At 41.2% G+C, this 25,939-nt stretch overlaps 1 protein-coding gene across 3 annotated transcripts in view; it reads left to right on the top strand.

Annotated features, from left to right (window-relative positions):
- The window catches only part of RHBDF1 (rhomboid 5 homolog 1), an 864,530-nt gene that overhangs the window by 86,717 nt on the left and 751,874 nt on the right, over positions 1–25,939 (top strand). For 2 of the 3 annotated variants that reach the window (XM_063430225.1, XM_063430227.1), the window contains exons 3-5: positions 10,946–11,076; positions 11,189–11,299; positions 24,078–24,291. In XM_063430225.1, the coding sequence (XP_063286295.1) occupies positions 10,946–11,076; positions 11,189–11,299; positions 24,078–24,291 (456 nt within the window). The remainder of the gene's footprint in view (positions 1–10,945; positions 11,077–11,188; positions 11,300–24,077; positions 24,292–25,939) is intronic. The other variant, XM_063430226.1, reaches the window with a different exon arrangement.

The raw sequence follows: 25,939 nt of genomic DNA, 5'->3' as shown, positions 1-25,939 counted from the left end.
CATACCTCCTTGTTAAAACCCCTCCTGTGCAACCGTTTTACTCGGCATGTCCCTCCTCCTCCTCCGGTTTCTGTGGAGGGCCATGAGGAGTTTGAAGTGGCGGCTGTAATTGACTCTCGTTTGCTTCGGGGTCGCCTCCAATATCTGGTACATTGGAAGGGCTATGGGTCTGAGGAACGCAGTTGGATTTCCGCTGACGCTGTTCACGCTCCTCGCCTTGTGCGTTCTTTCCACGCTCGTTTTCCTGCCAGGCCTGCTCCTCCCCGCCCGGTGGGCGTGTCTTCAGGGGGGGGTACTGTAGCGGTACTTACCCTCTCCAGGGACCGGCCGGGGTCCTCTCTTCTCGCCGCGCGCGGTCCTGCTCCTGCACGAGCCGCGCGCGGCTCAGCCAACGATGGGATCAGTCAGGCGGGCAGTGACCGCGAGAAGCGGTCACATGTCCCGCCCGACACTAAGAGCGCGCCGCGCGTCTCGGGCGCGCTCTTAAAGGGACAGTGGGAGACTAAATTAGAATCAGTCTCCCATTGGCCCCTGTCAGGCCACATTCCCCATACACTCACGTTTTGGGGGCGTGGATATGACAGGGGCCAATCAAAGTGAACCTTAGGGTATTTATACTCACCTGTTTCCCTTGCTCTTTGCCCTATCGTGGTTTCTGTCCAGTTCCCTTTAGTGCTTGTATCGTTCAGTTGGTTTTTTGGTATTTGACCTTGGCTTTGTTCCTGACTCCGCTCTCTCCTTATCCTTGCTTGCTTATCCGCTGTTTTGTCCTCTGTGTACCAGTCCTCGGCTTGTTCTACGTTACGCTGTCTCTCAGTTCCCTTGACCTCGGCTTGTTCTGACTCTGTCTTTCTCTCGTCCTAGTCCGGCCATTCTAAGGTCCGGTAAGACGAACTCTGTTCTTGTCTCGTGACTGTTGAACTATTCCTGCGTGTTGGGGTATATTACCGTGACATGTCTGCTCTCAGTGCTGGGCTAGGACGGGGCACTGCCACCAGATGTGGAGCATTGTGCCGTGATCGGATCTGCATCTCCGACATTTATCTGAATATCTGGGTGAAATTTTTGTGAGTCTCGTCGGCACCATATACCACCTATATAGGATTTTCCTCAAGGTTTCACAATGGGTCGCATTCAGGGTGTTGCCATTTTTAAATCCCAAAAAATTATATTTGATTTACTAAATTCACTGGTAAGTTGATGCCCCATTCGTTAGTATTAAGCCCATGTAGAAAGGTTTCCAAGCTGGATATAGATCCGTTCCAAATAAAAATCAGATCATCTATATATATTATGAAATCATAAACATGCATTATATATGTATAATATAAAGGAAATCGGTCTAGATGAAAATGCTTGTTCTTGGGTAGAACATTGGCTTAAAAACAGAATACAAAGAGTTGTCGTTACTGGTAAATTTTCAAGCTGGACAGAGGTGGCAAGTGGTGTCCCTCATGGGTCTGTTCTGGTAAAATGCAAAGTTATGCACTTCGGGGTAAAGAATACACAAGCAACGTATACCCTTAATGGAAGTGAATTAGGGATAACAACACACGAAAAAGGACTTGGGAATTGTTATAGACAACAAACTATGCAACAATGTGCAATGTCAATCAGCAGTGGCCAAGGCCAGTAAGGTATTGTCATGCATGAAAAAGGGCATTCATTCTCGGGACGAGAATATCATTTTGCCTCTTTATAAATCACTGGTAAGACCACATATTGAATATGCAGTGCAATTTTGGGCACCTCTTCTAAAGAAGGATATTATGGCACTAGAAAAAGTGCAGAGGCGGGCTACAAAATTAATAAAAGGAATGGAACATATCAGATATGAAGAAAGGTTAACACATTTAACCCCTTAAGGACCAAACTTCTGGAATAAAAGGGAATCATGACATGTCACACATGTCATGTGTCCTTAAGGGGTTAAACCCATTTAGTTTAGAAAATCGTCGCCTGAGAGGGGATATGATAACATTATACAAATATATTCGGGGCCAATACAAACCATTGTGTGGAAATCTATTCACAAACCGAACTTTACATAGGACATGAGACCATGCGTTTAGACTGGAAGAAAGAAGATTTCGTCTAAGGCAAAGGAAGGTTTTTTTACTGTAAGAACAATCAGGATGTGGAATTATCTGCCTGAAGAAGTGGTTTTATCAGAGTCCATACAGATGTTCAAACAGATACTAGATGCATACTTGCAAAGACAGAATATTCAAGGATATAATATTTCAATGTAGGGTAATAACTGCTTGATCCAAGGATAAATCTGACTGCCATTCTGGGGTCAAGAAGGATTTTTTTTCCTAGCTTGTTGCAAAATTGTGCTTCAAACTGGGTTTTTTTGCCTTCTTTTGGATCAACATCAAAAAAACAAATGTGAGGAAGGCTGAACTTGATGGACGCAAGTCTCTTTTCAGCTATGTAACTTTGTAACTATACAATGTAACTATGTAATTATACATATATATGTATAACTTTTTTTTTTTTTTTTTTTTTTACTTTTTAGCAGCCTAGGGGACTGCCTGACAGCTCAGACAGTCCCCCTGCTAGCAGCTCCCAGCGTCCTATTGCGGCGATTTGATCATGGTGACCACATGGCCCTGGAGGGCAGGGGTGGTCGGAGCTGCTGCAGAAAGACAGCTGGGGTCTCCAGCTGTCACCCCTGACCATGAACACCGCAGATCGAGGTCCAGGTAAGTCCAGTCTTTTAGAACGGCCACATGGCCCTGGGGGTCCTAAATTGGAGAGGTGGGGACTCTCTGGGCTCCGTCCAGAGAGTCCTCCCTAAGAAGCAGATTGATCGCCGGCGGGGGAACGGCGGCAGTCGGTAATTTCATGAGGAGGGAAAGGGAGGGAGGCTAGGGGTTAATTTTTTTTATTTTTGTTTTGTATTTACATTTTATTATTACCGAGTGCCTCAACCCCTCAAGGCACTCAGAAGGTAAGAGCATCGGAAGCTTGCTAAAAGCTTCCGAAGCCTACACTGCCGGGCGCAACGAGCGACAAACCCCAAAATGGTCACTCCGGGGGGAAACGATCACTCGGGTGCCTGGCAGTGTAGGGGGGTATTCCATGATGCCTCAATATTCAGGCATCGTGTAATACTCTAAGAGCAGCTGAAAGCGATCCCGATCGCTTCCAGCGCTCATTTTGGCCGCGGACACACAGGGTACATCAACGGTCGTTAACGGCTGTTTTTTTGCTGACGTACTCTGTACGTGTACGGTGTTTAATAACTTTAGAATAAGAAGGCCACCAAAAATATTGTTTAAATAATTGAAGAGTTCTTTTCACCCCTGTATGACCTGTGAGTGGATTATCATGTATATAAGATAAAATGATCTTTCTTGCGGAGATAGGAACATAGAGTAAAATATATTTATACCATAGTCCATTTTTTCTTTGCAGAGATAATTCAGGAGAGGGGTAATCTGGAGTATAAGATGAAGCGATTTTGTTAGAGAAGGACGACATTAAGCCAATTATTTTTGAGGGAGGAATTATATTTGAATCGTCCATAAAGGGAGTTGTTTCGAAAGGAGCGAGAAAGGGCATCTGCTTTTCCATTTTTCTCTCCAGGACGATACGTAATATGAAAGTCGAAACATTCAAAGAAGAGTGACCATCTTGCAAGCTTAGGATTTAGACGTTTTGCAGAACGGATGTATTCAAGGTTTTTATGGTCCGTTAATATGATAAATGGTATCTGAGATCCTTCGAGTAGATGCCTCCAATCTTCTAGAGAATGTTTAATTGAAAGTAATTCCTTCTCTCCAACGCTGTAATTCCTTTCAGCAGGTGTAGGTTTCCGTGACAAGTAGGCAACAGGGTGTAAAGGCGAAGAGGGATCTTTACGTTGAGAGAGAATCGCTCCAACAGCGATGTCAGAAGCGTCTACCTCTAAAAAACATATTGAAGAGAAGAGTCTGGTTGTTTGAGTATGGGAGCAGAAATGAAGCTTTCTTTTAAAGAATTAAAAGCTAGATTTTCTTTTTCTCCCCATTTTAAAGGGCAATCTTGTTTAGTAAGACTTGTCAATGGTGATACAATCGTTGAAAAATTCTTAATGAATTTTCTATAAAGATTTGAAAAAACAATAAATCTTTGACCATCTTTTTTAGATTTAGGGATAGGCCAATATTTTATTGCTTCTATTTTGTGGGGATCCATGCTTATAGAAGAATCAGAGATGATGTATCCCAAAAAGGGATCATATTCTTCTCAAATACACATTTCTTGTTTTTTGCAAATAATTTATGTATCCAAAGTCTATTAACCCCTTAAGGACAAAATGTCTGGAATAAAATTGAATCATGACATGTCACACATATCATGTGGGGTGAATACATTTTTTATCATACTCTTAATGAACACCGAATTCATGTAAAAAAGATCCTTTAAGATTAAGGACTTAAGGGGTTAAGGATCTTTTTGACATGAATTCGGTGTTCATTAAGAGTATGAGAAAAAAATAGAATATCTTCCAAATAAATCATGATTAATTGATCTAGAAAATCTTTAAAGATGTCATGCATGTAATTTTGGAAAGAGGCAGGGGCGTTACAGAGCCCAAATGGCATAACCAAATATTCAAAGTGTCCATATCTTGTACAGAAAGCAGTCTTCCATTCATCTCCTGGTCGAATTTGAAGAAGATTATAAGCTCCTCTAAGATCTAATTTGGTAAACCATTTGGCATCTTTTACCCTTTAAAGAGTTTTGGGTATTAGAGGGAGAGGATACCGATTCTTTATGGTTATCTTGTTTAATTTACAGTAATCAATAATAGGACAGATTGTTTCATCTTTATTAGTCACAAAAAATATTCCAGCTCCAGCGGGAGAGGTAGAATGTTTGATAATTTTTTTTTTTAGATTAATATCCAAGTATTCTTTTAGTATTTTGAGTTCAGGTTCTGATAAGGGATAAATATTACTGTAATAGAACCCTCTATGAGGTCAATAGGGCAGTCATCTTGAAGGAGGGAGCTTAGAAGCTTCTGTTTCACTAAAGACATCACTGAATTCCATGTAATGATCAGGGATAATAGTAGAACCGATTTGAGAATTTTAATACAGGTGGAAGTACAATATTCTAAATTAAAAGTAAAATTATTTAAGGACCAATTGATTTGAGGGTTGTCCTTTTTTCAGCCAAGGGAGGCCCAAAACAGCATCAAATATAGAGGTATTAACAATGTAAAAAATTATATCTTCAAGATGGTGATTATTAAGAGGGGAAGTTTGGAAACAAATAACTCAAAATTTTGAGACAGAGCCATCAAAAATAACGATTTGAGAAGGATTTTCCTTTTGATTGGCAGGAATGTTGAAAGTATCAATGTTTTTTTTTTTTATTTAAAATATAACCAATGGCACCAGAATCAATTACAGCATTCATTTCTATCTTTGTACCATTTAGAAGAAAATACATAGTTGTAAAACAATTATGTTCTGGGTTAGAAACCGTGGAGCATTGAGTAGAAGAAGTTTTTTCCATCTTATTCTATTTAGAAAGGGGACAATTTGGTAATAGATGAGAAGGTTATGCACAGTACATGCATAAATTATTAGTTTTTCTTCTGTTCCTTTCAGTTTCATATAAGGGACCTTTAACCCCTTAAGGACCAAACTTCTGGAATAAAAGGGAATCATGACATGTCACACACGTCATGTGTCCTTAAGGGGTTAATGTATCCAATTTCCATGGCTTAGTTTTTTGAGGAGATAGAAGTGTCTTGATGGGGTGTTGTTGAAGAGGATTGTCTGGAAGAATTAGAAAAATAACTTTTTTCTTTTCTTCTTTCTCTAAACCTCCTGTCTAATTGAATAGTGAGATCAATTAATTCCCTTAAAGTGCTAGGAATACCAGTCCTTGCAAGTTCAACGTGGAGATTTTCAGACAACCCCAATCTATATTGGTATTTTAAAGCTGCTTCCATTCCATGAAGTATCTGCAGCTAATCTACGAAAGTGAGAAACATATTCTTCCACATTGTTTCTCCCTTGGGTTAAAGAGTGTAATAAGGTTTCAGCAGTATCACTTTTATGTGATTCTTCATACAGTTTATTCATTCCCTGCAGGAATAATTCAAATGAGGAGATGCAAGGGTCAAATGACTCAATGAGTTGATAAGCCCATTTAGCAGCATCTCCCTGAAGTAAGGAAATAATGGTTTTTATTTTCACATCATCATTTCGAAAAGTGCCAGGTCTCAGAGAAAACATGAGTTTGACAATTGCAAGGCACAATTAATCTGCCATCTTTTTTCTTTAACAAATGCCAAACCAAAAAATAAGAACCACACACTTTTTATTTTGAGGCAGTTTCAGCACGGCAAACGGATGTGGCAGCAAAGCAGAGAGATAAATTGAAAGTCCTTGAAAATAGAAGTTTAGGTGATGTGTCCAGGGTTAGTCCATAAGCAATGTCCTTTATCCAGTCCGAGGTTGTTCAATAGGAGATCAAGCAGAATTGAAGGGAATTCCAAAAGTAGAGTCAAGGCCAGTTCGAATTAGTTAACTGGGTAATCAAAGATATAGGGTTATGAAGAGGAGATTCAGAAAGGGGTCCGGTGATGGAACACACACCAAATGGTTAGCAAGGAAGTTGATGCAATCAGTCATATTAACACATTAATTGTGCACTGTGGCATTGGAGATTGGAGTTTAAATAACCAATGGGGTGTGTACTTCCATGCCGTCTTAAAGGGCCAGTAATAAATGGAAAAAAAAACTCCTGACAACCATCTTCAAAGGTCTTGCTTCCTGATTGTCTTCTACCATAATCAAAATTTTATAACATGACAGGAGGTTTCATATTTTGCATTAACTTTCTTTACTAACTCCATAGCAGCAAAGAAAAACTGTTAAAAGAAAGAACCAATCAGAATGAGTCAGAGAGTATATAAGTCCAAGCATAACCAATCATTTCCGCTTTCTTTGCTGCTCCATCACAAGTCAGGTCAGAGTACTGATTACTTAACTGTATTTTTAGGCATGTTAGGATTTTATGCTATATTTCTGTATACTAAATCTATTGTAATTGGTATCTATTTACTGGGGTTGGCAGGGGATCCCTTCCTTTGGTGTCAACCTTGAAAGATTGCCGTTAGACCGTCCTGAGACGGCATCGTTCCATCCTCCCCCCCCCCTCTCCTCGAGTGGCTACGTTCACCACTTTCCGACTGTTTCCCGCCCTGTTCGCATTATCAAACTGCAAACTGAGCGGGCTCCCTATTGTGTTCGTGAACTTCGGCACGAACGAACGCAGCACCCTGCGTTTGTTTCTTTCCACTTGTTCGCACTAATATTGTGTGAACAGAGCGGCTACTCAAGGTTTGTTCTTCTCTGCATGAACGGTCGGCTGATTAGGCTTACAGTTTGTGTACATTTGCATGAAAGGACCGGGTTCTTAGTAGGGCCCGCCTGTTCATGGAATTCTCCACAGGAGCGTTCAGCAGTTTGGTTCACCAAAGCCTGTCTTTCGTGAATTTCAGCCACGTTTGCTTTTCGCTGGCTTTTCCCTATCAGCCACCCAGGGTCTCTCGCGAGATCTGCGGCAGCCATTGTGTGGTTGCAGTTTCGTAGGAGTACAACTCTCAGCAAGGCTTTCATTTGGAAGGATTTCCAACTTAATTGCAAAGGTGAATTCGGATTTGGACCTATACAGGTTGGTGTCATTACCCCTGGGGAGTGGGACTGCCAGTTAGGTGCAACCTAGTAGCCTGGCAAGGCGTGAGCCCCCATTTGGGAAATTCCCTAAGTGCTGCCTAACGGAAGCTGTCAAAGCAGTTCCGATCCCCCTGGGTTAGCCCCAATGTTAAAGAGTCTGATTTCAGGCCACTGCGCAATAAATATTATACGGCCGACTGCCTGTCCAAGTCCCTCCCACACGGTCCCCTCACCTCTAATACCTGTGCCTGTTAGTGCCCGAACTATGGAGGACACAATAAATACGAGTGACCTTCAGGCCATGATTAACGCAGCGGTAGCTTGGAGAATGCAATGACGAAGGTACTACCAACAGCCACTGAACCTAACAAGTCGGCTGGCAAACAACGCCAAAATAAGGAAGACTCCGATGAGTCGGATGACTCCTCAAAGGAGAGAAACGCCACTGGAAGGGCGAGGAATCCAAAAAAGGGTGCCACCAAAGGCAAGGCGCCACTGAACCGCAGTAAGCGCCCTATGACGATGGCTCCCACATACACTGGGGAGATATCCTCGGATGAGGGAAAAAGATATGCCCCACTCCCTCTCCATCTTGGATGAGTGGCAGGCAGAGGCCTCCAACTCTGATGAAGGTGATTTGGACTCCAATGCCTACGTCAAGGAGACTTTCCTGGGTGAGCCCCAGTGTAAAGAAGATGCAGAATCCTCCGGCACAGCCACTGCGCAGGAACGAGAAATATTCCTGGATGCCAAGGGGCAGAGAATGTTTGACCTCCTCAGGTTTATGCATTTTTGGATATGCAAACCCCTGGAAAAACACATACGCAAGAGGATAAGGGCGAAGTGCCCCAGACATCACTGTCAGACAAGGTGGCTTTTACGCCGGAGTTTGATCAGCTCATGCTGACGTTTATGGAGCAAGGAGGTCACAATCCGCGCAGAGGGATCGAAAAGAGTTTTAAAGGGGTCCAAGACAAGCTCCTGGACACGATGGGGCCACTGGCCCATGTGATGTACCTGGTGGATGATGCCTATGCCAGAGCGGACTCATTTACAGCGGACATGGCACGCGAGTGGGCACATGATATCTGAGAATGGACCCAAAGGGCTTTCTGTTTTCTCAGAAATTCCACTGTGGCCCTCTCAGCAGAGCAGCGCCGCGCAGCACTTTTCCGCATAGACCCCAAACTGGCTGATCTGGGGGTAAAAGAACTGGGCCCACAGGCACAGGGCAAACTCTTTGGTGAGGCCTTTATGAAAGAGCTAAATAAGCATGTCAACATATTTACCTTGCTGAACAGAGCCCACACATCCATGCACAAGGTCTTCAGAGGCAACCCTACAAGGGGTGTTTTTTTTCCAGGGCTGGTCGGCAACGGGGCTGTGCCACCAGCGGATTCTGGCCATCAGCAATTCTACCCACAACAAGGGTATCAAGACACCGGCTCTAGACAACACTACTTCTACTACCAAAGTCGTTGGTACACCATGCTCCCCTGAAAGAATCCAGGCTACCAAGGATATTCGTCCGTCCAACAGCATCGGGTGTGGGTTCCCCGCTGGGTCCCTGAGTAGGTTTGGCAGTAGAATCTGGTCCTGATGAGACAATTCGAGAAGGTCTGGGAACCAGGGTTGGCTCGGCCAGAGAGCAAATAAATACCAACATCTATGGGAAGTGGATGTTGTCTTCTCTTTCCTGAGGGACTGCCCCCCTAACGAACTATTGTCCTTAAAACAACTGACAACCAAATTCACCTTCCTATTGTGCATGGTTTCATTCCGGAGAGTATCGGACGTCCGAGCGTTCGACAAAGACGCCTTTTCCATCGACCCGGAGGGAGTAACATTCCACATCTCACGACGGACTAAACCCGACTCGTCATCGTTAGTCTACCCATTCTTCAACGCGAACCCTCAACTTTGTGTGGTTAAGACTCTGCAGGCATATGTGGCGGAAACAGAGACGTTACGCCCACTGACAGCACGACAACTATTGGTGTCATATGTTAACCAGTACGGTCCAGTTTCGGTCACCACACTGGTCAGATGGATCAAATGGCTCCTCTCCCTAGCCGGTATAGACTCCTCCTTTGGAGCACTCTCCGTGCGAGGGGCAGCGGCATCATCAGCTTTCCTGGCAGGCGCCATATTATATATATATCAGATATATTACAAACGGCGGACTGATCCCGCGAATCGACGTTTCAGACTTTCTATTTCTGTCCATCATCCAATGCCGCATTGGCTCTTCTACCCAAGCGTTAAAATTGCAAAATATGAAGCCTCCTGTCATGTTATAAAATTGAAGATTATGCTAGCGCAGTGCACTAATAATCTTAATTTAATAATGACAGGAGGCAAGTATTTTCCCTCTCCTTCTTCTTGACGTTTCCACCCAAATGGAGGTAAGTTAAGGTTAACGGGTATAAGTTTGACTCCAGTATTTTACTTTATGTACTGATATATATATTTATGGTGGGGAGTATCGTTGTCTCTTGCAATGTGGATTGATTTAGAACAATAACATCTTATGGGTAGTCGAGTATGGTCTTTGAAGAGTTTATATATACACTCATAGACATTTGCTTCATACAGTCTGTTCCGTATCACTGATACTAGTCTCTCTTTCCTTTCAGTTTAACAAGTCTTATGGATGATGAAGAAGACTGTATTCCTTACTGGTTTCCACGTTGGATTAAGTTGGATCAAGTTGAATCGGACACGTTTGTTATACTATGAACTTGTGATGTTGCATTAGTCAAGAGGAAATGATTGGTTATGCTTGGACTTATATACTCTCTGACTCACTCTGATTGGTTCTTTCTTTTTAACAGTTTTTCTCTGCTGCTATGGAGTTAGTAAAGAAAGTTACTGCAAAATACTCGCCTCCTGCCATTATTAAAATTAAGATTATTAGTACACTGCGCTAGCATAATCTTCAATTCTCTTGGCTACATTTTCTTTTTATTTACCAAATCTTTTTGTAATAGCCTTGTTTAGCTACAAATGTACATATGTGTTTAATTTATAAATTATGGTATATACCTTACATTTTATTGCTTACATTTCTTCGTAGACAATAAAAACAATAAAAATAGCTTTATTATTTATTACAAGATACTGCAATACTGTGCTTATTTTACAAATGTGGCAATATAATGCATGAAGAAATCTGGTATATCCTTCTAGATAATGCCCCATTAATTTCATATAATTTGATATATATACATTTATTTACTTATTTTTTTTATTCACAGCCTTTTAAGCGCCAGACTTTTTTAAGGAGTGTAAGTATGCCTGTTGAAAACACTAGAGTACCTTCACCTCCAAATGAGCCAAAGCGCCTGATCTTACAACGGCAGACCTCAATCACACAGACCATAAAGAGGTACAGTAAATATGCAATGCTTACTTCTGCATTCTAGTAAGATAAAACATTTATTTTTAAAAAGCAGCAGACCAAGTTCTCGAAAATACTTTTTCCCTGTGTTTTTCTAAAGGAAACATGTCATGTTTGAGCGAATCAGCACTATGCCCGTGAAAGGATACCTAGCAGGCAGGAGGCCTATACGTATACGAAAGCATCAAGCTTTGTCAGCATGTTTTTGCAGGTAGCCATGCACAAGCATATGGAGTGCTGCATGAGTGTGGATTTTTTTTATTAACAAAAATATCAAAACAATTGCTAATATACACTTTCAATATATGCTCCTTTTTACGGTTGAGATCTGTCTACTCTTTGTCCCCCAATAAAGTATCATTTAGGATAGGTGGTTCAGGATTTTGGATATGTAGATGTTCCGAAGTAAATTAATCTTGATGCTTTGCTTAGGTTTCTCTCTGTCTTGAACACAAAAATGATACTGAAATCATAGTGACTGAGATTTTGGACAGTACTGGTACAAGGTTTGTAGCTAGGGCATGGATAGGCAACCTTCTGCAATACAGATGTTGTGGATTACATCTCCCATAATGTTCATACAGCCATAATGCCGGCATAGTAGTGCACAGCATCTGGAGTGTGTTCAACCCTAGGAGGAGTCAGGCATGTTTCAAGGGGGAGGGATAATATGGCAGCTTTACTATTCAGACTTAATACTAAAACACTGCACTGCTACTGAAAATTTGGTTTCACCACACATCTGCCAGCTATGCAGGATTTTAATGTTTAGGCTGAATGTCACAAAAATAAGTAAATGCTTAGCCTTGCAACAACAGTACCAATCAAAATTAGCTAAAGTAGAAGTGTTGGGAAATGAGAGACACCAAAGAGTGTCCAGGGACAGTCACTAGAGGATGGAGCTAGAGAGAGACACTTGAGGACTATAGAGGCTAGACTGCTTTGCATATCTCGAGTTTGATCTTGAGCACAGAAACCTTTTTTTAATTCTTTATTTTGTGCGAGTGATCGCGTAATGGGAACATGACACATGAAACACGTCAAAACATTTACAATCAAGCATGGTACAGTTGTGGGTTACTCAGGGTCTCATTTCGTTATTCCACTCATTTTTAAGTAATAGCAACTAGGATTCCCTATCATGGGCAGGGTGCGTTATGGCTGTCTACTTTTATAGAGGGGTCTGGCCTTAGGTCTCGTAGTGCCTCTTTGGTCTTATCGTGTTATCGCTGTGAGGCCTTCAGTGAGGTTAATAGTTAGCCTGCTAGCCTTTGTTTGCGGTGACTTTTCTCTTGGCAGACTATTGCTGGAGTGGAAGGCCTGAGGAATGGGCCGTGCGGGCATGGTATGTTTAGTGAAAGTATTATGAACTTTAGGCCATTGCTCATTGTGGGGGGGAGGGGGTGCAGAATAACGTAACAGAGGGCTAGTCTGTCAGCTTACAGAGCCATTTTAGACCGGGGGGGAGGGGGGGGTATGGGTGTAAAATCTGCATAATCCACCAACAGTGTGAACAACCAACATGGGTGTCTGTAAGTCCCGCGCTCAGGTGGGTGAGGTGTCCATCTCATGTCTCCCCCTTCCAGGTACAAAAGGAGTGATTCCAGCAACTGTCCATGTTGGTTGCTCCGTTTTTAGTGCTTTCTCCGCTGGTATGCCTAGGTGTTGGAGAAAGGTGGGTGCTTCTGAAAGACATGTCATTGTGTGCAGCTTGCCGGCTTTATCCGCCATGATTCGGCGTGGACCCCATCGGTAGGGAATAGTGTTTTTGCAATATATGGGTGACTTGCTTGAGGGATCTCCGCCAGACTGTGTCCCCTCAAACGACACTGTGGAGGAGCCTCTCACTGCCCTCATTATCGCTCCGCGGTCGGAGTCTCGGGTCAGTTTTAGCAGGATGTCTCTGGGCGCTTCTGAAGCGGTGTTGGAAGCCTTGTTGACGCGGAAACAAGAGTCTACCACCACTTGCTTCACCTGTTTGGGCATGAGCAGTGTGGCGATCAGTCTCCAGCAGTAGTGGGGGAGTTCTGCCCCTGCAATCGTCTCTGGCACTCCACAAATTCTTAGGTTGCGGACTCTGGCTCTGTCCTCCATAGTGGCTATTTGTACTTGTTGGTCTGCGCACTGTTTCTGGAACGCGCCTATAGCTGCATCAGTGGCTGATTGGGCCAGTTTGGTGCCCTCCATTCCTTCCTCCAGTGCTTGTACCTTGTCAGTTAGTTTTGTGACCGCCTCTCGGATCGGGGCCATATCCGCGTTAAACATTTTTTTATTTCATCCATTAGTGCCCTGATGTCTGCTTTGGTTGATGGTGCAGACTCTGCCAGCTTAGTAGCTGTTTGTGGCCCTGAGCGTGGCCGGGAAGGAGGTAGAGAGTCGGCAGCAGTGCTGTCATCGTCCAACAACGTTGGCATGTAGGCCTCAGCCGGCGCCATCTTGGCTGTGTCTGGCCTCGATGTTGTGCGGAGGTAATCTCCAATATCGCGGGTGCCCGAGCCCGGGTCCGCTCGATGTTTCTTAGATTTTTTTTCCCCATTGCTTCGGAAGTCGCGCTGGTGCCTTTGGGGTTGTATAGCAGTGTCTGGAACGGTAAATACCGTTTATCGATCGTGATGCACGGTGCAGTCTCAGTGTGCTCATACAGGCGCTGGCTCCGCCCCCAGAAACCTGAGGATTAATGTTTCCTCAACTAGCCCAGAATTCCCATCTTGACATGCAAATGAACACAGACATGCATTGCCTTTCATTGCATTAACTTTTCAAAGTTTAGCTTGAAATATGCAGGTAATGCATGACGGAAATTATTCTATGGGCACTGTGTGACATTTTCTTGTGTTTAATGTCACCACAATCTTTTTGGGACTTTGTTATACAATATCAGAGAGACTTTAAAACAAAACCAGCACCATGCTGATGAGACCTACAAGGTTAAAACTGCAGTTTATTGCTGGTTTCTGGTCACTGGTCATTTTTAAACATAGCACATGCTATTTATGCTATTGTTAAAATAACAACAACAAAAAATCTGTGTTTAAAACTGCATCAATTGCTAAGCATATTTTCAGAAGTATGAAGTCTGAAACACAGTGCCTGTCTGTGCTCATTTACATGTCAAGTATGGGAACTCTGGGATAAACATGGAAACATGTTTATGTGCCAAATTCTCTGCCAGTGAAGATTGGCATACATGGGCATGACATACAATGATCTGCTCAAGCCACCATCGGGTCCACCTTTCCCACTAGTGAAGCCTATACTCCCAGTGGCCCGATGTCAGGATCTTACTGTCAGGATTACAGCACGCAGTACTGTGTCACACCTAAGACTAAGGATAATGTATAACCGGACCTTAGAATGGCCGAACTTAACATGTCCAAGAATAGTCAAAATACTAGCCGAGGTAAGGGACACAGAATCGGACACAAAGATGAGGGAAAGCCAAAATTCAAGGATACCATATATCAGGGAAGTCAAAACAAAGCCAAAGTCAAATACCAGAAAATCAAGATCAGGGACGCAATCTCGGATAACCATATACATGAACTTTACATTCCAACTTTACATAGTGAAATGGTGAGTTTAATATCTTACTAACATTTTACTGAGCCTGTGAAACACTGGCTCAAGTAAATCCGTGTAGATTAGACACAGACCAATGGATATGTTCTCTGCCATATATGAGAGAATGTGAGAAAATCTGAAGTTTATTAACAAAAAATTCATACAAGTTCTTACATCAAAGTAAGGTGCCTTCAGCAAAGAATATTTCCTATTGAGTCCACACACACAACGCGTTTCAACTTAAGTCTCCCTCAGGTGTATAGGATTCCCCTCCCTTCCACTGTTTATATATTCGAATTTGGTGCCATCTCGGCAGTATAGCTCCACCCACAGTGTGATGTCATCTTTGTAATCATATTCGGCAACTTATAGCTCTGCCCACTGACGTCAGTCACATGACGTGCCACGGAGACACAGGTGATGTCACTTCCGTTCTGACGGCCGAGATCAGCCTCAATAGTCTTCCTGGTTTCTCACCCTCACGCAGGAAATCCTATTGCGGACATATTGCAGGACCATCTTCTGAAATCATATCAATTCTTGTCCTCAAACAAAGTTAATTCAAACGTCTATACAATAAACAAGAAGTCCTACGGCCATTTTGGAGATTGCCAAAGTTCATAAAACATATGGAAGAGAAAGGGAAATGGACAAACACAAGTAAATGTTCCTATATAAATACATATATATGCATGTATAACTGAACAAAATAAAACCCATATATATTTCTTACACTCATACATAAATGTAAATGGTTATACAAAGTTAAAAAAAAAAACACTATATGTATAAGTAATACCCCATTAAACACAATTAAGCATCTCAAACTCTATATTCAATCCTAGAGGTGATCAGGTTTCCATCTCAAAGATCCACTTCATTTCTGTCTTATTAATCTCCTTGAGATGGTCCCCCGTCCCCCCCCTCCAGGATTTCTTAACCTCTTGGCTCCCCATAAAGTGCAAGTGCTTAGGGTCTCCATGCTAGGCATGGGCAAAATGTGCAGAGACTGAATGATTGCTGACTTTATTCCTAATGTTCTTGATATGTTCACCTATTCTAGTTTTCAGGCATCTAGTAGTGCTTCCCACATATTGAAGCCCACAATCACAGGTTAACCCCTTAATGACACAACTTCTGGAATAAAAGGGAATCATGACAGAATATATCCGTCGTCTGTCCTTAAGGGGGTTAAAACAAATAGATAATGTTCTTAGAATTACATGATATGAAGGACTTGATATCATACTCCTTTTTGGTGACATAAGAAAAAAAAAATAACTGTTTTTTTTTTGTTCCTTATAGTGGTTTCCCTACACAAAATACAATTGCCAAAATTAAAAAAATCTTTTAGCTGCTACCCAAAAAGATCTTTATTTATAGGATCCTTTCTAATACAACTCTTAGTTAAAATTTGTTTCAAATTTCTTGCCCCTCTATAAACTAACTTATGTTTTACTCCTATAAAATCTTTGAATTCATCGTTTTGCTTTAAAATGTGCCAATGCCTAGTTAAAATCTTTTTTTAAAAAATTACTCTGTGAGCTGTAGTTTGAGATAAACGTTAATTGCTTGTTTGAAAACTTTTCTCTTTCTCTTTCTTCTTTTTTATATACAAGAAGATCCTTCCTATTTTTCTTTAAAACCTTATTAAATTGTGATTCTACATCCTGCTCCTTATACCCCTTCTCATAAAACTGATCTTTTAAAAATTGCGACTGTTCAATAAATGTATCCTTCTCCTTGCAATTCCTTTTCAGTCTAAGACATTTAGTCTAAGAAAAGAAGACTTTTATAAATATTTTTCAGCAAAGGGGCAAGGTGACAGCTTCCCATATGAATGTAGCTGTTCATGTCTACTGTCTTAAAATGGGTACAGGTTTTTTTTTTTTTTTTATAAATTCTTTATTTTTGTTTGTGCATGAAATTACAGGTCGTCTCGCTGTGCCACAATAGCGCAGCGAACCGTTCATTAGCATATAATAACATGTCAGAAGAAATACAGAGCACTTTTAATTATGGTATAAGAATTAACATGGTTACCATTGTAGACATTACAAATAAACATATTATAGTGAAGGAGTCTAGCTGTTCTACCTTCGATGTGATAATAGTGTGTGTTGGGGGCGTTATCTTTGTGAGATTCAATTGGGCCATGAGTGTGGTCTGGACGACTGGGCATAGCATACATTTGTGTCGCTCAATATTATCTTGCTGCAATTACAGATAATACTACGTTCGGTTCGGCCTCTTATTGAGGTAGCCAGAGTCCCTTAAAGACATTGAGCCTGCATGTGGAGCATATCACCTATTCGTGTGGTAGTATCCCTCCCATTGTCCTGCCAAGGTGGCTGGATTTTATATGGGCAGGCCATATTGCTCGAGATCGGTAAAATAATCTTATAATCTGGTAGCGGTTGTAAAGGCCTCTATGTCCGCATATGTGTTACCTATATTCTACATTGTCCAGGTTGCCCCTAAATTATGATTATGCAGCGAGCATTGCATTTTACAGCGCGGCCCTCTCGGTCCCGTTGGATGTACTATGTGGTGAAGTGCCTTACTGTGCATGTGTGAGGGACCTAATTCCGTCGATGGCTTGTATCGCTATTGTCGGGCTAATTTGTTGGACCAGCGAGACATGCATTGACTTTGTCGTCGCACCCTTGGGTAACTTCCCACAAACTAAACATAAGTGCAAATGGCAAGAAGCCCTCTATGGTGACCACAAAAGGAACCAGACCGGAAAATATCATGTCTAGAGCTAGGCAGGTTAGTGTAATCCCATATTTGCTCTGAGACCAATTGGTGCCCGCTTGTATCTCAGAGTCAAATTAGCAGGTAGCCGGAACGTAAACTCTGCACAAAGACTGCTGTCCAAAATAATGTCCATTCGGCCAGTTATCCATAGATTAAGGAATTGCTCCCCCTTCCACATTGAAAATTAGGAAAGCAGTTGGCTCGGAGAAGGTAACTTGTATGAGAAATGGTATATAATATAAAGTAAAAGGTATATAATATATAATAAAAATAAAAATTACGGGAGTGTTATCATGCTGACAGTTCACAGCTGTAGGGAGAGTCTCGATAAGGCTGTGGAGTGAGAGACGGGTTAAAACCCGGTCAGGGGGCAGCGTAAGTGTTTTGCAGGTCCCCTGGGGCATTAGAAGTCCCGCTTACCGCCTCATGTCCCGCTCTTTGGTGGGTGTACAGTTCTCATCTTGCGCTGCGCTTGGTCGGCGTCAGTGGTCAGTTTTCTTGCCCGGCTGGGTCCTTCGGGCGTGAGGCTTGCGTTTACCTTCCCTGTAGGGGAGACTTGCGTCGGCAGATGGAGCGCCTTTAGAAATGCCGCTGGATCCTCATTCGCTGATAAAGTGAGTATCTCATCTTCTTGTTGTACTATAAGGGTGCCTGATGCGCCCCACCTGTAGCGTATTCCCTTGTCGCGGAGCTCCCTTGTTACAGGTAGGAACCTCCGTCTCTCCAGTAGCACCGTGAAAGGTAGGTCATCGTAGATCCGGATTGGGTTGCCTTGCACCATGGTGGTAGGGTTGTTCCTGGAGCGGGCCAGGATCGCACTTTTTGTGGAAATGTCCCGTGTCACTGCTATGACGTCCCTTGAGGCGTCAGCCGGTGCCGTTGGGGCCTTTCTAATACGGAATGCCGCCGTAACGGGTGAGGCTCCTGTTGTGGGTCGCACTCCCAGTGTTTCCGCAACCAGGTTGGCAAAGCCTAGTATGGCCTCTGGGACACCGCGTATCCTAACGTTTTTCTTGCGGTGCCTCGCTTCCAGCGAGGTGACCGTGCGGGTGAGTCTAGTGAGTTGCTGGGACATGGCTTCCATTTGGGCTTTCACTCCTTCCGTCTCTAGGTCTCTCTTCTCTTCCCTCTTTTCCACCGCACTGATCCGCGTGGTTATGCCCGCCACTTCAGACCGCACTCCCGCCAGGTCGGCCTTCCAGACCTCCCGCAGGTCGACCAGCAGTTTTTTTATGTCCCCTTTAGTGGAGGGTGAGGTATCTGAGTCTGAATCTTCCCTCGCATATACCCGGTTTGGGGTCGGCGAAGGTCTGTGGTCATCTTCCTCCGGGGATTCATCAGAGTAGCTGGAGTCTCGGGCCTGCTCGGGCGCCATCTTGGTCTGCGCTTGTTGTTGCGGCCTGTCGAAGGACGCGCGGATGTCGGGCTGTTTAGAGCTGCTCGAGTGGGTCAGCTTGCGGTTTTTCCTCCCCATTGCTGTCTGTGGGGGTTCTGCTTTGTGCAGGTATTCTTTGTGGGTCTTTCAGGACCACTCTTTGTGGCTAAATAATGTGTTTGTTGGTGGGGCCTACAGGAGCTCCACATCAGCACGTCTGGTTGCTTGCTCAGCTAGCCACGCCCCCCGGTACAGGTTTTAAGGATATCATTATCTATAAAAATCTTAATATCTAAACAATTAATTTCAAGGAGCTCACTTCCCGTGTAAGTTTTATCCCCCCAGTATTAGAGTTTAAAAAAGTTAAAAAAATCATCCAGAGAGGCCTGATCCCCCTTTCAAATGAAGAAAAGATCATCAATATATCTTTTATACAGGACCAAGTTCGTCTCCAAGCCATGTCCACAATAAATTAACCTCCCTGGCGGTATTCCCGAGCGTGACTCGGGGTTAATTTTCGCTGCCAGAAGCGGTAACCCCGAGTCACGCTCGGGGTAGATAAGATTTACTTACCTCCGCCGCGATCCGCTTCGGGAGGACTGCCTCACAGCCCAGGCAGCCCTCCCACGGCAAATCAGGCCCCAGGGGGCCATGTGATCTCTCTCAAAGAGCGATCACATGGCCCTCTATAGCTGGCTGTGGATCTGCCAGCAGGGGGACTGTTTGAAATATCAGACAGTCCCCCTGCTGGTGGGAAGTATAAAAAAATAAAAAAAGACAAGTGTAAAAATAAATTAAATATATTTTTATATATATATATAATATGTATATATATTATATATATAATAGATGTACATATATATATATTATATATAAATACGTATAATTAAAATAATAAATAAATAAAATAATAAAATAAATAAATAAAATATTGAAACAAAATTTAATATAAATTATATATGCATATGTAATTTCATTCTAACTGTATTTTGTTAATATATATCGGTAACAAAATACACTTAGAATGACATTCTATATATATCTATATATATATAAAATACAAATAAGCGCAAATATATATATATATAGATAAATACATATAATTACATAAAAGATTACATTAGTATACACGTAGAATTTAAATACCTATAAATGGATATATATTAAAATTCTACATGTATATTTAAATAATCTTTTAACGTAATTATGTGATTTGATTAATTAAAATTTGATTGACATGCCTGACATGGGGGCGGAACTGGGCGGGTAATTCAAATGCAAAAAAATGGTACCGCTTTTGGTACAAAATTCCTGACATAATCATACCGCCAGGGAGGTTAAAGATTGTTCCCAATAGGCCATAAAAAGATTGGCATAGCTGGGGGCGAACTTGGTCCCCATGGTAGTGCCTCTGTGTTAAAGATAAAATTCACCCTCAAACCAAAAATAATTATGGTCCAATATAAGGCAAGTACCATCAATGATAAAACCGATCTCTTCTGGATTAAAAACACTTGATGTCTCTAAGATATATTTTACAGCCTCACATCCTTTTACATGTTCTAGAATAGTGTAAAGGCTGCTTACATCACATGTGACTAATCTATAGTCACATTGCTTTTAAAATCCTCTAAAATCTGTAAAAGATTAATAGTATGCTTAAGATAAGAAGGGGTACTACTAACCAATGGCTGTAACTGTAAGTCTATATACTCGGACAAGGGGGACAACAGACAGTCTACTCCTGCCAGAATAGGCCTACTCAGAGGATTGGTAGGATTCTTGTGTAACTTTAATAGGATGTAGATTACTGTGATTTTAGGAGAGTTATTATTCATATATTTATATTCCTGTTGGATAGTTATACCCTTATGTAGGCCCTTTATCTAAAAAAAAACTAACCAATTTTTTCTTTATTTCTAAAATTGTTTAGTTTTTTAGATGAAGGCCTATATAAGGGTATACTTATGTTGCCGAATATGATTACAAAGATGACATCACATTGGGGGCAGAGCTATACTGTTAAGATGGCGCCTAATCCAAATATATAAACAGTGAAAGGGAGGGGAGGAGGGGAATCCTATACACCTGAGGAAGACTTTTAAGTTGAAACGCGTTGTGTGTGGACTATATGGGAAATAGTCTTTGCTGAAGGCACCTTACTTTGATGTAAGAACTTTGATGGTTTTTTTAAAGAAATTTATGTCTTTTTTAACTTCGAATTTTCTCATATTCTCTCATATATGGTGGAGAACATATCCATTGGACTGTGTCTAATCTACGCTGATTTACCCGAGCCAGTGTTTCACAGGCTCAGTAAAATGTGAGTGAGATATTGGCACATATCCTGCATTTGCACTTTATATATTCTTAAAACTATATTACCCTATGTCATCCAACATATTTTACAACTGTATCTGAATATACATAAGGGTATTTATACCATCCTATACGTGTTATACTCACCATTTCACTGTGTATAGTTGGTATTTTTTCACAGTGTGCGCCACCCACCATATGTTTTCTATGTTCTAAGATTGAATTAGGTGATAGATTTCACAGTGCAGTTGGATGCACCTTCTTGTTTAGCCCCTACTGTGTGTTGTACTTTGTTTTCTTTTTATTTATGCACTGTTACTTGCTACTGAGAAAGCTTTCTGGATAAATACATTGGATGACACGAACACTCTACAGTGTTTCCTTGATATATGATGAACTGACAGTGTTTGCTTTTGGAACTTTATCCACCTTTGTTTTAGTATATTTACTGTGCCAGGCGTACAAAGATTTGTAACCTGGACTTTGTTTGCATTCTCTTCCAATAATGATGAGCTCACAGCTATTGTTTATAGATTTGTGATGTGTTTTGGTCTGTTTTATGTAACAGTGTATTATTTGTCCTATTATTATACATCTCTTCATAAACATTCTGAATATCAGTGTTTAATTAATGTGATAAAATATTCTAGTATTATGTTGTTGTAATATGTTTATTTGGCTGTTTTTGTATGCCTCTTCTATACGATTTAGTTTTTAGTTGTTATCGTATATACTCGAGTATAAGCCGACCCGAATATAAGCCGAGGCCCCTAATTTTACCCCCAAAAACTGGGAAAACTTATTGACTCGAGTATAAGACTAGGGTGGGAAATGCAGCAGCTACTGGTAAATTTCTAAATAAAATTAGATCCTAAAAAAATTAAATTAATTGAATATTTATTTACAGTGTGTGTATATAATGAATGCAGTGTGTGTGTATGAATGCAGTGTGTGTGTATGAATGCAGTGTGTGTGTATGAATGCAGTGTGTGTGTATGAGTACACTGTGTGTGTATGAGTGCACTGTGTGTGTATGAGTGCAGTGTGTGTGTATGAGTGCAGTGTGTGTATATGAGTGCAGTGTGTGCATGAATACAGTGTGTGTATGAATACAGCGTGTGTATGAGTGCAGCGTGTGTATGAGTGCAGCGTGTGTATGAGTGCAGCGTGTGTATGAGTGCAGCGTGTGTATGAGTGCAGCGTGTGTATGAGTGCAGCGTGTGTATGAGTGCAGCGTGTGTGTATGAGTGCAGCGTGTGTGTGTATGAGTGCAGTGTGTGTGTGTATGAGTGCAGCGTGTGTGTGTATGAGTGCAGCGTGTGTGTGTATGAGTGCAGTGTGTGTGTGTGTGTTGCAGAGCCTTGGTGGGGGTGGGTATTTTTATTATTTTTTATTATTTTTTAAAATATTATTATTTTATTATTTATATATATATATATTTATTTTTTTCGTCCCCCCTCCCTGCTTGATACATGGCAGGGAGGGGGCTCTCACTCCCTGGTGGTCCAGTGGCATTGGCAGTTCAGTGGAGGGGGCTGGCAGAGAGCGCCTACCTCTCCTGCAGCTCCTGTCAGCTCCCTCTTCCTGCACGCCGGTCCGGTTAGCTCCCTCTGCAAGTCCCACTGTAAGTCTTGCGAGAGCCGCACTATGACCCTCCGGCTCTCGCGAGACTTACACTGTGAGCTGACAGAGGAGCTGACCGGACCGGCGTGGAGGAGAAGGGAGCTGACAGGAGCTGCAGGAGAGGTAAGAGCTTCCTGCCAGCCCCCACAGCCCCATTGTCTGTATTATGGCAATATAAATTGCCATAATACAGACATTGACTCGAGTATAAGCCGAGTTGGGGTTTTTCAGCCCAAAAAATGTGCTGAAAAACAACTTATACTCGAGTATATACGGTATATGGTCTATATTTGTTTGAAATATGCCACTACTTATTTTCATTTGGCTCTGCTTATGTTCGTTAACTGCTGGTCTGTGGTGTACATAAAATAGTTGTCTGGTATTCTTTCTGTGCTTGGAAAATGAGACATAAGCCCATCAAATCCATCTATCAAAGCCATCTATCAAAATAAGACATAAGCCCATGAAATCAATTTATCAAAATTCCAAATGAAATACTGAAATTGTCAGGTTTCTTAGATGGTGCTGTAGCTTCACAGGATAGTGACAAAGGCACACATTGGGGGTATCCTTGTACTCAGAAATGTAGATGAACACAATATGGGGTTTTGTGCAGGAGTAGCACACAGGCTTTACAAAATACTCATTAAAATAACCTTTGTCATATGTGTGTATGTTAGAAATCAGAAAAAAAACTACAATGTACAACACTATTTAGCAGAGTTTGACAGTTAAATGTCTATATAAAAAGTGTCAAGATTACCTTAGGTAAATAGCCTGAGACTATATAAATGTATACTTTTGTGGGGCAGTGGTTTTCTGTGAAGGCTATTAACCATACAAGAGAAACCATTATTATTTCCAAAACTATGAATAAAACGTGTTTTTTAATTTTTGTGTATTTTTTGTGTAATAAATGAGAATTTATGTATGTATATGTCACATCAAATTAAAGCGCTTATTTTCCTTACAAACATTTCTTTGTTCCTTAATGTCATGTCATGATTCCCTTTTATTCCAGAAGTTTGGTCCTTAAGGGGTTAAAGGCCACCGGGTGAGGGCTGAAAACGTTAAAAAAGGTAGTTTACTTACCTTTTTTTAAATGCCCCACCAGTCTCCTCAGGGAAGCTCTGCCCTAGATCATAGATATCGATGATCTCAGCCAATCAAATACTTTTTCATAGGAAAGCATTGGAAGGCTAGTGTGCATGCACAATGAGATGAAGTGGTCTGTATGCTTATGGTGTTCTTTTAAGTAAAAGACAAACAAATTAAACTTAGTCCTTAAGGGGATATGATCTCTCTATATTAATGATATAGGGCAATTACTTGATGACTTTTTCTTTTCCAGGGGAACTGCTGACTGGTTTGGAGTTAGTAAAGAAAATGATACCACTCAGAAATGGCAGAGAAAAAGCATTCGACATTGCAGCCTTAGATATGGAAAGTTAAAGCCTCAAGTAATGAGGGAGATGGACCTACCAAGTCAAGATAACATATCTTTAACAAGTACTGAAACTCCACCACCTCTTTATGTGGGATCGACACAATTCAATATGCAGAAGGTATTTTCTGTTGATGGAAATGTACTCTTAAATTTACACATGTAATCGTAGATGAGAGAGAGTAGCTGGGCTTTTAAGCTTTAAAAAACTTGAGATTACATAATATTGCTGTATCCCGCAAAAAAAAATAAAAAAATATTTACCTCAGTATGTACTTTAAAGGATAACACTTCAGACTGGAGTTGCCAGCTCATCTACACATTCTTCCCTTTTTGTGTTCTTTTTTGTTTTTTTTCCCTTCCTTGGTTTTCAGTCATGAGGTGTACATATTCCATAAACTCGTATACTGCATTGATATGTGCTACTTGATATGTAATTCAGATCTTCTGAGTATTTGTTTAGTCATCAAACCATATAGTCTCCGGCCTATTAAATGGAAGCAACAGGCAAAAAGAAAAGTTATAATAATAAATGCAGAAAAAGTACATTTGTAAACATCCTAAAATGTCATCATTTGCACAAGCATTCTTTGCAGCAAGCACATACCCCCAGACAAGAAAGAGGCTCGACCTTTCATTCTGGTTTATAGCAATTTTTCTGTCCAGGTTTATGGGATTTATACTTAGTCCCAAGGTAACATTACACTTATCACATGGTAAAAACAAATGGCTCAAGTAAACATGCAGCGGTATACTGCAGTTGCTCTCACTGAGAAGCAATTTCCTTGTGCTTTAAACTCTCAAGCCACCCCTGCACATATCAGTCACACCAGAGAAAAATAAGCTCCAGATGTGGCATACAATAACCTACTCTGTTGCTTGGAATGTGTTGGGTAGGTAATATGGGCTTAACACAATTAGGAAATCACACTAGCGAAAAATAGTAAAGGCAAAACACCACAAAACAGTTGGAGCCCGACTTCACACAAATTACCACCAAGTAATAGTCATTTAAGGATATTGAAGAAAATAAAGTAATATTATTTAGAAATATTTACTAAATCCCCAACAGTTAGCACCAAAAGTATAGTGTTTGGCTACCATAGTTAAAGGTACCATCACACTACACTACACACAAAAAAACAACCATAAAAGAAAAAAGAAACACATAAAGTAATTAAATAGTGCACATATGAGTGATTAGAGTGATTAAAATGGGAACCAATTGTCTCCGAGGCTTTTTAAATGTATAAAGAAGCCTCTACTATATAATTGAAGATTATATTAGCTTTAGTGTACTAATAATCTTAATTTTAGTAATGACAGGAGGTGAATATTTGCGTATCTTTCTTTACTGAAAACTCCAGCAGCATAGAAACATAACAACCAATCAGAAAAAAGTTATGATGCACATAAGAGGCCCTGTCTATGACATCACTTCCTCTTTCTTTGAAGTGAAAAACAACAAATAGCAACTATAAAACATAATCATATTAACCCCTTAACACCGCAGCCAAATGTACAAGTTGTGAACAGAACAAAAGGTAAACAAAACCTGGCATTTGCGCTATATGTCTGTCCAACCGTAATTCACCTCTTTCATATTAAATGCATCCCCCCTTATTATATATCATTTTATTCAGGGGAAACAGGGCTTTCATTTAACATCAAATATTTAGGTATTGAACATAATTTAATATAAAAAATATATTTAAAAAATGGGAGAAACATTTTTTTTTTTTTTTTTTTTTTTAGTTCTATGTGACATT

The sequence above is a fragment of the Pelobates fuscus genome, chromosome 8 (assembly GCF_036172605.1).
Source record: "Pelobates fuscus isolate aPelFus1 chromosome 8, aPelFus1.pri, whole genome shotgun sequence".
Lineage (NCBI taxonomy): Eukaryota > Metazoa > Chordata > Amphibia > Anura > Pelobatidae > Pelobates > Pelobates fuscus.
The sequence above is the reverse complement of the archived record's forward strand: the minus strand, read 5'-3'. Positions and strand labels throughout refer to the sequence as shown.